The 14,320-nt window shown below is 43.2% G+C and overlaps 2 protein-coding genes across 3 annotated transcripts in view; one reads left to right on the top strand and one right to left on the bottom strand.

Moving 5' to 3' along the window:
- Nucleotides 1-14,320, top strand: part of cdh13 (cadherin 13, H-cadherin (heart)) — a 1,022,665-nt gene that overhangs the window by 680,752 nt on the left and 327,593 nt on the right. The gene's annotated exons all lie outside the window — the stretch shown is intronic.
- LOC144492245 (large ribosomal subunit protein eL37-like) lies at nt 964-1,551 on the bottom strand. Its single transcript, XM_078210230.1, is given in 3 exon segments — nt 964-1,031; nt 1,034-1,072; nt 1,368-1,551. Coding segments are annotated over 3 exon segments (291 nt in total).

The raw sequence follows: 14,320 nt of genomic DNA, 5'->3' as shown, positions 1-14,320 counted from the left end.
ATTGATGTTGGCCAAGTTCTCCATGGTTGACCATAGGAACCTGTATCACTTTTTTTTTACAATGAGCTGATGAAATTCATCATAGTTGGATGCTTTATTCTACAATAATCCCTGCCGTTCTTTATGTAGTGTGGTGGCGTGTTACAGATAAACTCGGGTAGTCCGAGTTGCTGTGGCAACGAGTGTTTTTACATGCATGTTGTAGCCTGGAGCTATGGATAGCAGTGGTAGAGGCTCCAGTTTTTCATCAGGAGGGTGTACCAGAATTCTCTCCAGCTCTTGCAGCCTGTTATTGGTGCGTGTTGGATGGTTTCGCAGGTTGATAAACAAAGATGAAGAATCTTTGTCCCATTCGAAATGCACCTTCCTTGACCACTAAGTCCTGAGCTGTGACTCGGACCTTGAGATTATGTAGTATACAATGGTGACCACTCTAACTTAGTCTCATTTTTAGTGTTATTTGAAAAATTGAAAGTGATCAAATTTGAACTGTTCCAAATTAGGTGTATTTAAGGATGAGCATTCCTGTGTATAGAGGGGCATGATATATTTGATTACATTATATGTACAAGGAAATATACCTTGTATACATATCTGGAATCATAGAATATCGTGGCATAGAAGGACATTTCGGCTCATTGAGTCTGTATCGACTCTTTCGAAAAGAAATCCAGCCAGTCCCACTCCCTGGTTCTTTTTCCATATCATCACAATTATTTCCCTTCGTTATTTGTCCAATCCTCCTTTGAAAGCTCCTGTTAAATATGTTTCCATAACACTCAGAGGCAGTGTGTTCCAAACCATAATCACTTGTTGCGTAGAAAAGTTTTGTCCCACACTGCCTTCGATTCTTTAATCACTTCAACTCTGTTCTTATCACCAATCAGCTCTTCCACATATATAAATACACCTAAAAGCAGTGGAGCATTTGTTTTCCAAACCATAGCTTTGTTTGTTGGTAGTTTATGCAATGCCTGAGGAAGCCATGGTGGAATGTCTGGACGTTGGGATGGTCCCGTCGTAGAATCCATTCTGAATCAGTGATGCACCATCTGCAGGCGCCTCGTCCAGCCTGTATTTGATTTAGAACCATAGAACCATAGAAAATTACAGCTCAGAAACAGGCCTTTTGGCCCTTCTTGTCCTTGCTGAACCATTTTTGCCTAGTCCCACTGACCTGCACTTGGACCATATCCCTCCACACCCCTCTCATCCATGAACCCGTCCAAGTTTTTCTTAAATGTTCAAAGTGACCCCATAGAACCATAGAAAATTACAAATCAAAATTTGATTTGATTTGATTTATTATTGTCACATATATTAACATGCAGTGAAAAGTATTGTTTCTTGCGCACTATACAGACAGCCTGTATCAGTTGTGTTTCTCCTTTTGGCCTTAGCACCCCAGTTATACTTTTCCTTTCTTTTGGCAAGGTAGGCACAGTTACTGCAGGTCGATTTCTGCGGGTGAAATGCTTTAGCCCCACATCGCCAGCAAAGAGTTTGGATCTTGTTCCGCCTCTTACCAAATGATGATGTTCCCTTCATCATTGTCACTGTGCGCTGGTGTTCCTAAGTGTGGGGCTAATATAGAATAATTGTGCACAAGAAGCACACACACATGGAACCTGCCTGCTCTCACATGCATTTAAATTAACTAACAAATATTGGTCTCTGTTAGGGACATGCAGCCCTCCCCATGTAATGTGCTTGTATATGTTGTGGCCAAACAATCCAATACACCCAGGTGCAGGAGTGGGGAAATCTGCTTCATCTTCTCCAATTTATTGTGATTCCAGCTGAGACCTTTTGCTCTAAGATTAATCAGCCCTTGTTGGCTAGGTTTTCCCTTGCTAATGACCATATTGTGTTTGTCACTGGCTTGGAAATGATTAGAGTCTGCAGGTGAACAGAACCCTGTGGTTTTAAACTCCTCGCACTGTTATTTTTAAAAATCCAACCCAGCAGCATATAAAGAGATGGTTTTTAAAAGAACATTAGGCACACATTGCCTGTTCTTCATATGCCTCTATTGTACTTCAAGCCTCACACTCAATTTTCAGTGTTAAAATTTGTAATAAAAATATAATGAAACAAAATAATTCCCCCAAAAATACAAACTGCCAGAATCAGAAGGCCTGTAGATTTTTAAGGAGTTGCTGTTATATAAACACTGGTTGAGTTAATTCAATTGAATTCTCACCATATCAAATTGAGCATCTTCTATCGGAGCAGGATCAACACCACTGAATATCGGCAAGGGAATTGGGGAGGTGATGGCTTAGTGGTAATGTCACTGGACCAGTAATCCAGAGGTCCAGACTAATCTACCTAGGCACTAGAAGCGACAATGGCAAACTCAGCCCTCTCGACCCCGCATAGTCACGGAATCATACCTTACAGAGAAAATGTCCCAGACAGCACCACCACCATGCCTGGCTATGTCCTGTCCCACTGGCAGGACAGAGCAGCAGAGGTGGTGGAGGCACAGTGGTATACAGTAAGGAGGGAGCTGCCCTTGGAGTCCTCAATATTGACTCTGGACCTCATGGAGTCTCATGGCATCAGGTGAAACGTGGGCAAGGAAACCTTCTGCTGATTATCATGTATTGCCACCAACTCCCTCGTGATAAATTAGTACACCTCCATGTTGAACACCACTTGGCGGAAGCACTGAGGGTGGCTAGGTGGCAGAATGTACTCTGCGTGTGGGGGACTTCAATGGTCATCCCCAAGAGTGGCTCAATAGCAGCACTACTGACCTAGCTAGCCAAGTCCTAAAAGGACATTGCTGCTAGGCTGGCTGTGTGACAGGTGGTGAGGGAACCAACAAGAGGAAAAAGCATAGTTGATATAATCTTCTTCAACCTGCTTGCATTCCGAACAGCATAAGTAGCAAATAATGCAGTTAAGCGATCCCAAAGCTAACAGATCAGATCTAAGCTCTGCAGTCCTGCCACATCAAGCCATGAATGGTGGTGGACAATTATTGGAGGAGCGCATCAGTGCCACAGATAAATCTTCAGCCAGAAGTGCTGAGTGGATGATCCATCTCAGCCTCCTTTGGACGTCCGCAGGTTCACAGATGTCAGGCATCAGCCAATTTGATTCACTCCAGATGATATCAAGAAATGGCGAGAGGTATTGGATACTGTAAAGTTTACGGGCCCTGACACCATTCCAACAATAGTCCTGACGACTTGTGCTCCAGAAATTGACATGCCCCTAACCAAACTGTTTGAGTGCAGTTACAACACTGGCATCGATCCCACCAAGTGGAAACTTGCCCAGGTGAGGCCCGTACACACAAAACAGGACAAATCCAATCCAGCCATTTACGTCCCATCAGTCTACTCTCGACCAGCAGTAAAATGATGGAAGGGGCCATTAACAGTGCAGTCAAGTGGCACTTGTTTGCCAAAACCTAGTCATGGATGCTCAATTTGGGTTCCACCCACTCAGCTGCTGACTCATTTCATCCTTGGTTCCAACATGGACAAAAGAGCTGAACTCTTGAGGTTTTTTTTGTATTCATTTACGAGATGTTGGCGTCGCTGGCTAGGATAACACATATTTTCCATGTCTAAAGGCGAGGTGAAAATGACTGTCCTTGATATCAAGGCTGCATTTGACCAAGGGTGACATTGTTGAGACCCAGCAAGACTGAAGTCAATGGGGATCAGCGGAAAAACTAGTTGGAATCATACCTAGCACAAAGGATTAAGAACAAAGAACAATACAGCACAGGAACAGGCCCTTCGGTCCTCCAAGCCTGCGCCGCTCCCTGGTCCAAACTAGACCATGCTTTTGTATCCCTCCATTCCCACTCCGTTCATGTGGCTATCTAGATAAGTCTTAAACGTTCTCAGTGTGTCCGCCTCCACCACCTTGCCGGGCAGCGCATTCCAGGCCCCCACCACCCTCTGTGTAAAATACGTCCTTCTGATATCTGTGTTAAACCTCCCCCCCCACCTCACCTTGAACCTATGACCCCTCGTGAACGTAACCTCCGACCTGGGAAAAAGCTTCCCACCGTTCATTTTATCTATGCCTTTCATAATTTTATACACCTCTATTAGGTCACCCCTCATCCTCCATCTTTCCAGTGAGAACAACCCCAATCTCTCCTCATAACTAAGCCCTCCATACCAGGCAACATCCTGGTAAACCTCCTCTGCACTCTCTCTAAAGCCTCCACTTCCTTCTGGTAGTGTGGCGACCAGAACTGGACGCAGATTGTTGCAGTTGTTGGAGGTCAATCATCTCATCTCTAGGACATCTCTGCAGGAGTCCTTCAGGATAGTGCCCTAGGCCCAACCATCTTCAGCTGTTTCATCAGTGACCTTCCTGCCATCATAAAGTCGAAAGTGGGGATGTTCGCTAATGACTGCACAATGTTCAGCACCATTCGCGAATCCTCAAATTCTGAAGCAGCCCATGTCCAAATGCAACAAGATCTGGACAATACCCAGGCTTGGGGTAACAAGTGGCAAGTAACATTTGTACCACACAAGTACCCAGGCAACTACCATCTCCAACAAGAGAGAATCTAACCTGCGCCCCTTGATATTCAATAGCATTACTATGACTGAATTCCCCAGGGCCAACATCCTGGGGATTACCATTGACCAGAAGCTCAACTGGACTATCTATATAAATGCTGTAGTTGTAAGAAAAGACCAGAGGCCAGGAATACTGCAACGAGTAATTAACCTCCTGACTCCAAAAAACCTGTCCACCTAAGGTACAAGGAGTGTGTTGGAATATTTTTCCCTTGCCCTGATAAGTGCAACTCCAACAACACTCAAAAAGCTTGACACCATCCAGGACAAAGTAGCTCATTTGACTCGCACCTTTTCACAAATATTTACTGACACCCATGTCAGCCACGCGTACAATCTACAAAATGCACTGCAGGAGCTCACCAAGGCTGTTTAGACAGCACTTCCAAACCCACTGCCATCGAGAAGGACAAGGGTGACAGATGCATGAGAACACCACTGCTTGCAAATCCCCCTCCAATTCATTCACCATCCTGTTATAATCAGGTCAGAAACTCTGAAGTGTTTTATGAAGTCTGCCTGGATCATAAGTTTTGCAATTTGAATTTGGCTAGGGTGAGCATGAAATGCTTCACTTCAGGTATGATTGAACTAACCCATTAGGAGCTTTTATCAAACAAAATTTATTTAAGAATACAGTTCACATGTATAGAAAGAAAATTAACAACACCGTTTACCAATTACAAACAAAAAAACCATGATATTGTATAACCCTTAACAAGTATTCAAAATGTTCCAATCAAACAAACTTCCCGATACAAACCCTTGCCACAGGTTTAGCACAGAAAATACAAATACTCAAGTGATGCGAGAACTTAGTCCTTTGGTTGAATGCTGCAGTTCTCTAGAGACCAAGCTTATTGTGTTTTAAGTCAGAACAGCTTCCCAAAATATTGGGGTTAGACTCTAGTTACTAGCTGGCAAACCATCAACAGCAGAATTTTCACTCCAGGAAGGCCAAAAACCTTGCTTCCAGCTATTCAGCAGAATTTCGAATACCAGGGAGAGAGAGAAACACTGCTTTCCACTTGAAAACAAGATCAGCTTCTAACTAAACCAGCAACTAGCAGCCCCAAAGCTGAAAATGAAACCTTGAATTCACTATGAAGAATAAAACCCGTCCAAAACACTTGACCTGCCACCCAGTCTTCCCTCCAACAATGCAGGGTCATAAAACAAATCCCAGAAAGTACCTGAGCCCAGTGTGAAAATAAACAAAACCCCATTTAAGCAATTGAAGCAGCAATAAAAGGACATTTAACAGACAGCCGGTGCCACAATGAAACCGAAAGGCCAGCTCACAAACTGCAGAGAACATGATTTAAAAAAAACATTTCTTAAAGGTACACTACTGTCACAATCCTGACTTAGAAATATATCACAGTTCCTTCATCAATGGGTCCTTCCTGACAGCATTGTAAGCGTATCTCTACCACATGGACGGCAGCGGTTCAAGAAGGTGGCTCACCATCATCTTCTCAATGGCAATTTGGGATAGGCAGTAAATGCTGGCCTCGTCAGCGACATCCACATCCCATGAATGTACTCCTCAGCACTCAGCAGTTCATAGACTTCCTTAAATTTCCCAAACATAGATTGGAATATCCCTAGGGCTAGGGGTTTGGATGGAGAGGAGTTTGTTAGGTGTGTCCAGGAGAGTTTCCTGACACAGTATGTGGATAAGCCTACTAGAGGAGAGGTTGTTCTTGATCTGGTGCTGGCTAATGAACCTGGACAGGTGGAGGATCTCTCGGTGGGTGAGCATCTTGGGGATAGCGATCATAATTCTATCTCCTTCACGATAGCATTGGAAAGAGATAGGGTCAGGCAGGCTAGGAAAGTGTTTCTCTGGAGTAAAGGGAAATACAGTGTCATCAGGGAGGAAATTAGACGGGTAAATTGGAAGGAGGCATTCTTGGGGAAAAGTACCGAAGGAAAGTGGAGGATTTTCAAGGAATGTTTGTCTGGAGCTCTGCATGACAACGTTCCGATGAGACAGGGGGGTGTTGGTAGGGTATGGGAACCGTGGTGCACGAAGGTTGTGATGAACCTGGTGAATAAGAAAAGAGAGGCGTACAGAAGGTTCAGAGAGCTAGGAGGTGTTAAGGATTTAGAGGAGTATACGCGATGTAGGAAGGAGCTTAAGAAGGAAATTAGGAGAGCGAGAAGGGGTCATGAGAAGACCTTGGCGGGTAAGATTAAGGAGAATCCCAAGGCTTTCTACAAATATGTCAAGAGTAAAAGGATGAGATGTGAAGGCATAGGACCCTTAAAAGGTGAAGGGGGAAAAGTTTGTGCGGAACCGTTAGAAATGGCGGAGGTGCTTAATGAATACTTTACCTCGGTATCCACGGTGGAAAGGGATCTGGGTGGTTGTACTGCTGGATTGCGGAGGACAGAAAGGATCGAGCATGTGGACATAAAGAAAGAGGATGTGTTGGAACTATTGAATGGCATCAAGGTTGGTAAGTCGCCGGGACCGGATGGGATGTACCCCAGGTTACTGTGGGAGGCGAGGGAGGAGATTGCGGAGCCTTTGGCGATGATCTTTGCATCGTCGATGGAGACGGGAGAGGTTCCGGAGGATTGGAGGATTGCGGATGTGGTCCCTATATTCAAGAAAGGGAACAGGGACAGCCCGGGAAATTACCGACCGGTGAGTCTAACCTCAGTGGTTGGTAAGTTGATGGAGAGGATCCTGAGAGACAGGATTTATGATCATCTAGAGAAGTTTAGTATGATCAAAAGTAGTCAGCACAGCTTTGTCAGGGGCAGGTCGTGCCTTACGAGCCTGGTTGAGTTCTTTGAAAATGTGACCAAGCACATTGACGAAGGAAGAGCGGTGGATGTGGTCTATATGGACTTCAGCAAAGCGTTCGATAAGGTCCCCCATGCAAGACTTCTTGAGAAAGTGAGAGGGCATGGGATCCAAGGGGCTGTTGCCTTGTGGATCCAGAACTGGCTTGCCTGCAGAAGGCAGAGAGTGGCTGTGGAGGGGTCTTTCTCTGCATGGAGGTCAGTGACCAGTGGAGTGCCCCAGGGATCTGTTCTGGGACCCTTGCTGTTTGTCATTTTCATAAATGACCTGGATGAGGAAGTGGAGGGATGGGTTGGTAAGTTTGCTGACGACACCAAGGTAGGTGGTGTTGTGGATAGTTTGGAGGGATGTCAGAAGTTGCAGCGAGACATAGATAGAATGCAAGACTGGGCGGAGAAGTGGCAGATGGACTTCAACGCGGATAAGTGTGTAGTGATCCATTTTGGCAGATCCAATGGGATGGAGCAGCAGTATAAAATGAAGGGTACCATTCTTAGCAGTGTAGAGGATCAGAAGGACCTTGGGGTCCGGGTCCATAGGACTCTTAAATCGGCCTCGCAGGTGGAGGATGCGGTCAAGAAGGCGTATGGCGTACTAGCCTTCATTAATCGAGGGATTGAGTTTAGGAGTCGGGAGATAATGCTGCAGCTTTATAGGACCCTGGTTAGACCCCACTTGGAGTACTGCGCGCAGTTCTGGTCACCTCATTACAGGAAAGATGTTGAAGCCATTGAAAGGGTGCAGAGGAGATTTACAAGGATGTTGCCTGGATTGGGGGGCATGCCTTATGAGGATAGGTTGAGGGAGCTTGGTCTCTTCTCCCTGGAGAGACGAAGGATGAGAGGTGACCTGATAGAGGTTTACAAGATGTTGAGGGGTCTGGATAGGGTGGACTCTCAGAGGCTATTTCCAAGGGCTGAAATGGTTGCTACGAGAGGACACAGGTTTAAGGTGCTGGGGGGTAGGTACAGGGGGGATGTCAGGGGTAAGTTTTTCACTCAGAGGGTGGTGGGTGAGTGGAATCGGCTGACGTCGGTGGTGGTGGAGGCAAACTCGTTGGGGTCTTTTAAGAGACTTCTGGATGAGTACATGGGATTTAATGGGATTGAGGGCTATAGATAGGCCTAGAGGTGGGGATGTGATCGGCGCAACTTGTGGGCCGAAGGGCCTGTTTGTGCTGTGGCTTTCTATGTTCTATGTTCTAAATCTACTTAACCTTAAAGGAAAGTGCCTCGATAAGGCCTTTGAATGAGAAAAATAAAGATTTAGTTTTATTATGAAGCAAGGTTAGCAGGGAGCAGATTTGTTTTAAAGGGAGTTTCTAATGTATTTTGATCTGCATCTTCTTTGATGGGACTATATCCTCAAAACCGCATGGCTGATTGGGCCTAGTTTCCACCCTGAACTGTTGGAAATAAAGTTGGAATGAGTTTGATTGAAAACTCTTTGTTATTGGGTTTTAAACGTCTTGTCTATGCTAAAGGCTTTATACGGATGAAAGTTATTCTTGATATTGTTATGCCCAGATTTAAGAGGCAAAATAGAAGGAAATAATTTGTTTCTGATTTACTGTTTTTCCATTGATATTGTACAATTTACAGTAACATTTTAAAAAGTGCAAGGTAATGATTGATGTAGAATAGAGTGGAAAATCAACATTTTTCATTACGCAGAGCTTCAATGGAGGGAAAGAGCTGTTAGTTTCCACATTCTCCTGGACTGAAAGGTCAACTTGTCCAAAAGATTTACCAAAAGGCAACTAAACCCTACCATGTCATTCACCAAACAAAATACAACTGCCAACCAGTAATCAATCACAAAGTAGATTCTAGCCACTGACCTGCTTGCAATGCAATGTAGCTGACAAGGATATCGAGCCCTCAGGCTTACATCACTTGAATATGTCTGCTCCTCTCGACAGTGGCACAAATAAATGGATGCAGAAACCCGCAGAGCTGCCCAGCCTTGTAAATAGAAATCACTTTCAAAGTAAAGATGTTCAGAATAAAAGCCCAGAGAAGTGCTCAGTGTGTGAATGGTCACTGGTGTTGGCATTTATATGTGGCGTTATGGCTTCCTGTACCTGCTAGTTTTGCAAATAGTACACAGCATTGTATTTAGTATTGAATTCCAACATGCGGCATTGTACCCTCTACGTAATATATAAATTTGTTGCCATGGGATCCTGGTATGTATTCAACACATTAAAGCTATATTGCCTCATAGACCATCTCATTACTAGAATTTATCAACTTAATTATTGTTCCCCACCCAATTACTACATGCTGATTTACTGTGTTTCTTCACCCAAGTCCTTTTTTAGGCATAGATCATTATATTTTTACCTATTTTCTTTTTGTGTGTGGTTTAAGCTTTAAAGAATGTATTTCTTTTAATTAAACTTTGATCCTTCCTTTCTTCTGTGCTGGATTATCATTTGACCGCTGCTATTATGAAATCTAAAATATGAAATTTGTGGTTATATAATTGTGAATTTTTTTATTGGAAAACTTATGAAATGAGGTGGGCTGTTTCTTAAAGAGCAAACTCACGGCTGATCACTGGAGCGAAGTATCATCTGGATAAGTTGAGTAGAAGCGACACAATGTAAAATCAAGCACTTTACTAAGATGAAGGCCATAAGGATATGATGGTTATAAAACTGTGTCACTAGATGTCAGGGAAACTAGCTTCGGGAATTGATTTTACAATACAAAAACCGAACATGGAAGTTAATGGAATTGCAATTTAAGAAATAGAAAATGTCCATCGTTACACTAGGCTTTGGCACACTCCATTTCCAGTTCAAGAATGCTGTAGTAGTTTTCAAAGGAATAATCTTCTGGGTAGTTCAATGTGTGACAAGTTTGTCTTTCATTTCTGAGATCCGAGTTTGTGTTCAAGCTGAGTAGACTGGGTCTGACAGCTATTAGTAGTGTAATATTGGAGGTTCTTCTGACAACATGCCTTGACTTCAAAGGATCTAATCGTAGGGCATATCGGAAGTAGTTATTAAGTGCCAATAGTGGAAATCAGCGTGTCAGTGCCTCAGAGTTTCTTTTGATTTGATTTGATTTATTATTGTCACATGGATTGGGATACAGTGAGAAATATTGTTTCTTGCGCGTTGTACAAAGCATACTGTTCATAGGATACATAAGGGAGAAGGAAAGGAGAGAGTGCAGAATGTAGTGTTACAGTCATAGCAAGGGTGTAGAGAACTTGATATAAGGTAGGTCCATTCAAAATTCTGATGGCAGCAGGGAAGAAATTCTGAGGAATAATGTGAATCTCCTCAGGAGACTATTAGTTGCTATGCTAACCTATCAAGACATTAGTTTATCCTGTGAATTAATTGCAGACAGGCATTTAATTGCTTACATACAAGCACAGATAATTCAATAAGAAAGACCTTTCTGTCCATTACACCTGTGCAGCTGGTGTTCTAACTTCAGTCTCTTGCTCTTCATACTATTTCTTATTACATGCACTGTTCCTTGGTACTAGATAGGCACCTAGAATCAAGCAAATGGCACTAACAAGTTGCCAGTTACAAAGGCATTAGTTAAAGTACATAAAGTACACTTACTATTTCTGGCAGTTCAAACAGTAGTTTGCACCTTGTTAAAGTGTGATTACCTTCAAAGTGCAGCACTGCCTTGAAAGCGAGAGGTCTCAAACTGTCCTTTATTAAGTTCCAATTACAGTACATGAACACATCCTGTCCTTTGTAATAATGGTCCCTTGTGAAGGGACACTGACAGCAATAAGTCAAGACTACTTTCTCACTGTTAAAGCAAAACCCATACAATGGATGCGGAAACTAGGTTGACTTTTGGTAAAATCATCTCAGTAATAATCAAAATAATTCATACCTAGGAACCTTTTAATGAATTGGCATTCACATCATTGTAATGAACTATGTTTAATGTATCCTTTACCTGAAAACATACTCGTGCTGAAAAGGCAAATTTGCATTAGTGTCAGATGATAGCACGATCCCACGTTGCATTTTCCTCCACCTTCTGGCTGCTGGTGAACAAGTGGTGAGAAGGCCAATGTACCTCCTGGAAACTGGGGGTTCTATAGTTATCTTTGGGTGTTGATTTATTCCCTGTTAACCGTGATTGATTTGACTTTGGAGGCACAGGTGCTAAAGTAATTCTTACCATCATCACTCGTTTCATGGTAACATTCCTTATAATCCCTCTCACTGTATGCTTCCACAATGAATGTTGTGTTTTTATCACTTATTGTGTATAATGTAATCCTAATGGATGTAATTTGACTTTTAGGAGCTCCCATTAACTCTCATTAACCATTCCCTTTCAGCTTCACTTTGTCATTGTGAGGATTATTTCATTTTATGTGAGGTCTTTTGGATGCGGCTTTAACTCCTTTTTGAATTCAGTCTGAAAATGTGCCTGCATGAATGTGAATGTGTGAGAGACACAGAGGGGGCGCTCTTACTGGCCATTCATGCCACACACCCGCTGCAGTGAAGTCAGAGAATTTGGCACCCAACCAAATCTCCATTCAATGCAGCAGGATGGGAAGTGTGTGTGTGCGCGCGAGTGTATGTGTGTGTGTGCGTCAGAGACACAGACAGTGGGCGGAATTTTCCTGTCCTTTCTGCCGCGGGAATTGTAATGGGTGGGGCATGGACCACGCAAAGTTCTGTTGACCTCGGGTGGGGTTTTCCGACCTTGGGGCAAGCGTGCCAGAAAATCCTGCCGTGTGTGTGTGTGTGTGTGCGCGCGCGTGTGAGACTTCTTTCTAGTGCAGTATATTCTATGAAATCTGATTAACTATGATAGAGTAAAATAAATAGAGAATGGCAAATGCAGGCAATGATCATGAAATGGAAAATGCTTGGAATGCACGTCAGAAAACTAGCATTTTAAACAAGGAACCACGGTTTAACCTATTAGTTAGGCATTCTCCATGGGATGGTTCTGATAAAGGATCTTATTTAAAATGTTACATAATTTTTCTTTTTCTTACATGACTGACCTCCTGTGCATCCCTGGCATCTTCTTGCTTTTCTTTGGTAATTTGTGATTTTTAAAAAAAAATTTAACAAATGCAGCCTGTTGTCATCCCTGTAAGAAGCTTGCTGTTATTGCCAGAAGATGCTGGAAAAGCACGGTTGCATGGGGTCTGTTCTCGACGTGTGATAGCATTGCTAATGAATATGATACACCTTAGCGAAAGTTGCTCCTGCTGTCATTGCTAAGGCTGATCTGATGCTGGGCCTTTGTTGCACTCTGTCTCCCAGTTTTCAACCTGATCTTGAATCAGATGAAAGCTACCACTCCTAGTTAAGAATCTGCAAAGACAGAGTCTACCTCCTCCTCCATCCCTGCCGCACTGGGTTTTGGGCAAAATGAAAACAGTGTTACGCAAAAATTATGTTGCTGCAAACCATAATGAACGTTTGTGCTTTGAATGTTGAAATTTGGTTCAAAGAGAAAACAAGGTGAATGCAGGGCTTTATGGAAAAGATAAATTTCCTGTCGGAACTTTAGTTTAGAAATACAGTAATTGGGACCTCAAAACTTTCACTTGCTCTGCTGGATCTAACATTGAGTGAAGTGCTCCAGTGCTCTGAGATTGTGCTGTACGATTACAACATGCTTCCTTCAGATTCCATTGAGCACTGTTTCAATAAAGACTATTTGTTTTAAACATATGAATACATTTGTTAAAATACAGGTATGATGTGGAGATGCCGGCGTTGGACTGGGGTGGGCCCAGTAAGAAGTCTCTCAACACCAGGTTAAAGTCCACCAGGTTTATCTGGAATCATGAGCTTTCGGAGCGCTGCTCCTTCATCAGGTGAGAGTACCTGATGGTGGTCCTGATGGTCTATCACCTGATGAAGGAGCAGTGCCCCAAAAGCTCGTGATTCCAGAGAAACCTTCTGGACTTTAACTTGGTGTTGTGAGACTTCTTACAAAGTAGGAGAATTTCATACATACTATTTGGTGGTCTCATTGCTTATATTGCATAGGGGAAGCTCAAACCATTGGTTTTCTATATCCGAGCTGGTGATTTCTCCATACTGAATAATCCTCACACTTGAAAAAGGTAAAATTCTCACCCTTGACCCTTCATGGCCTCACCCCTTCCTGTCTCTTAATTTCTCCAGTTCCATTCCTTCCGAGATACCTGAACTCCTCTAATTCTGGCCTCTTAAGCATCCCTAGTTTTAATTGTTCTATTATTGGGGATGTACCCTTTAGCTGCCACGGTTCTGTAATTCGCTCCCTAAACGTCTCTGCCCCTGTGCTGCTCTGAGTCCCTTAAAAACACTCCACTTTGACCAAGCTATTGGCCAGCTGCCCTAATCTCTCCTTACGTGACTCAATGCATAATGTTATGTCTCACCTGCAAAATCTGCATTGTGGGCATGGCTTGATGATGGTCATTTGGTGGCGAGGATGCACCATTCATGGTCAATGTAATGATTTTAATCAGGGTTGGCCTGCTTGAATATGAACTCCCTGATTTAGGGTCAAATTGATGGTCCAATGAGGGAGCCCCATGCTCTGTACTTGAACAGGAGTGTCAGTTCCTCTGGCAATCCGGATGTAGACTGCTCATTGCGACCACTCTGTATAGTGTTGTTGGATCTTGTAAGTAAAGGAATTTTGGTGAAGGGATTTCCACCTCCGAGGGCTTATTACAGTCAACAACATTCATGTGAGGGAACTAGAATAAAAGGAACTTATGTTTGTTTGAAAGATGCTTGTGACCATGTTGATGATGGAGAGTGTAGGTGCAGTTAGAATGTGACATGGTCTAACTCATTGATGTTGTTTCTCTCCCTTGAGAGACACTGGTTTCAAAGTATAAGTATTTTTACACGGAGGTAGGTCACCAGGGACTGTCTGATGACATTAGTTTCTTTGGAGAAACTTATAAAAATCCATTCTGG

Source organism: Mustelus asterias, chromosome 4 (assembly GCF_964213995.1).
Source record: "Mustelus asterias chromosome 4, sMusAst1.hap1.1, whole genome shotgun sequence".
Taxonomy (NCBI): domain Eukaryota; kingdom Metazoa; phylum Chordata; class Chondrichthyes; order Carcharhiniformes; family Triakidae; genus Mustelus; species Mustelus asterias.
Note: the sequence above shows the minus strand (reverse complement) of the source record. Positions and strands in the feature narration are given on the sequence as shown.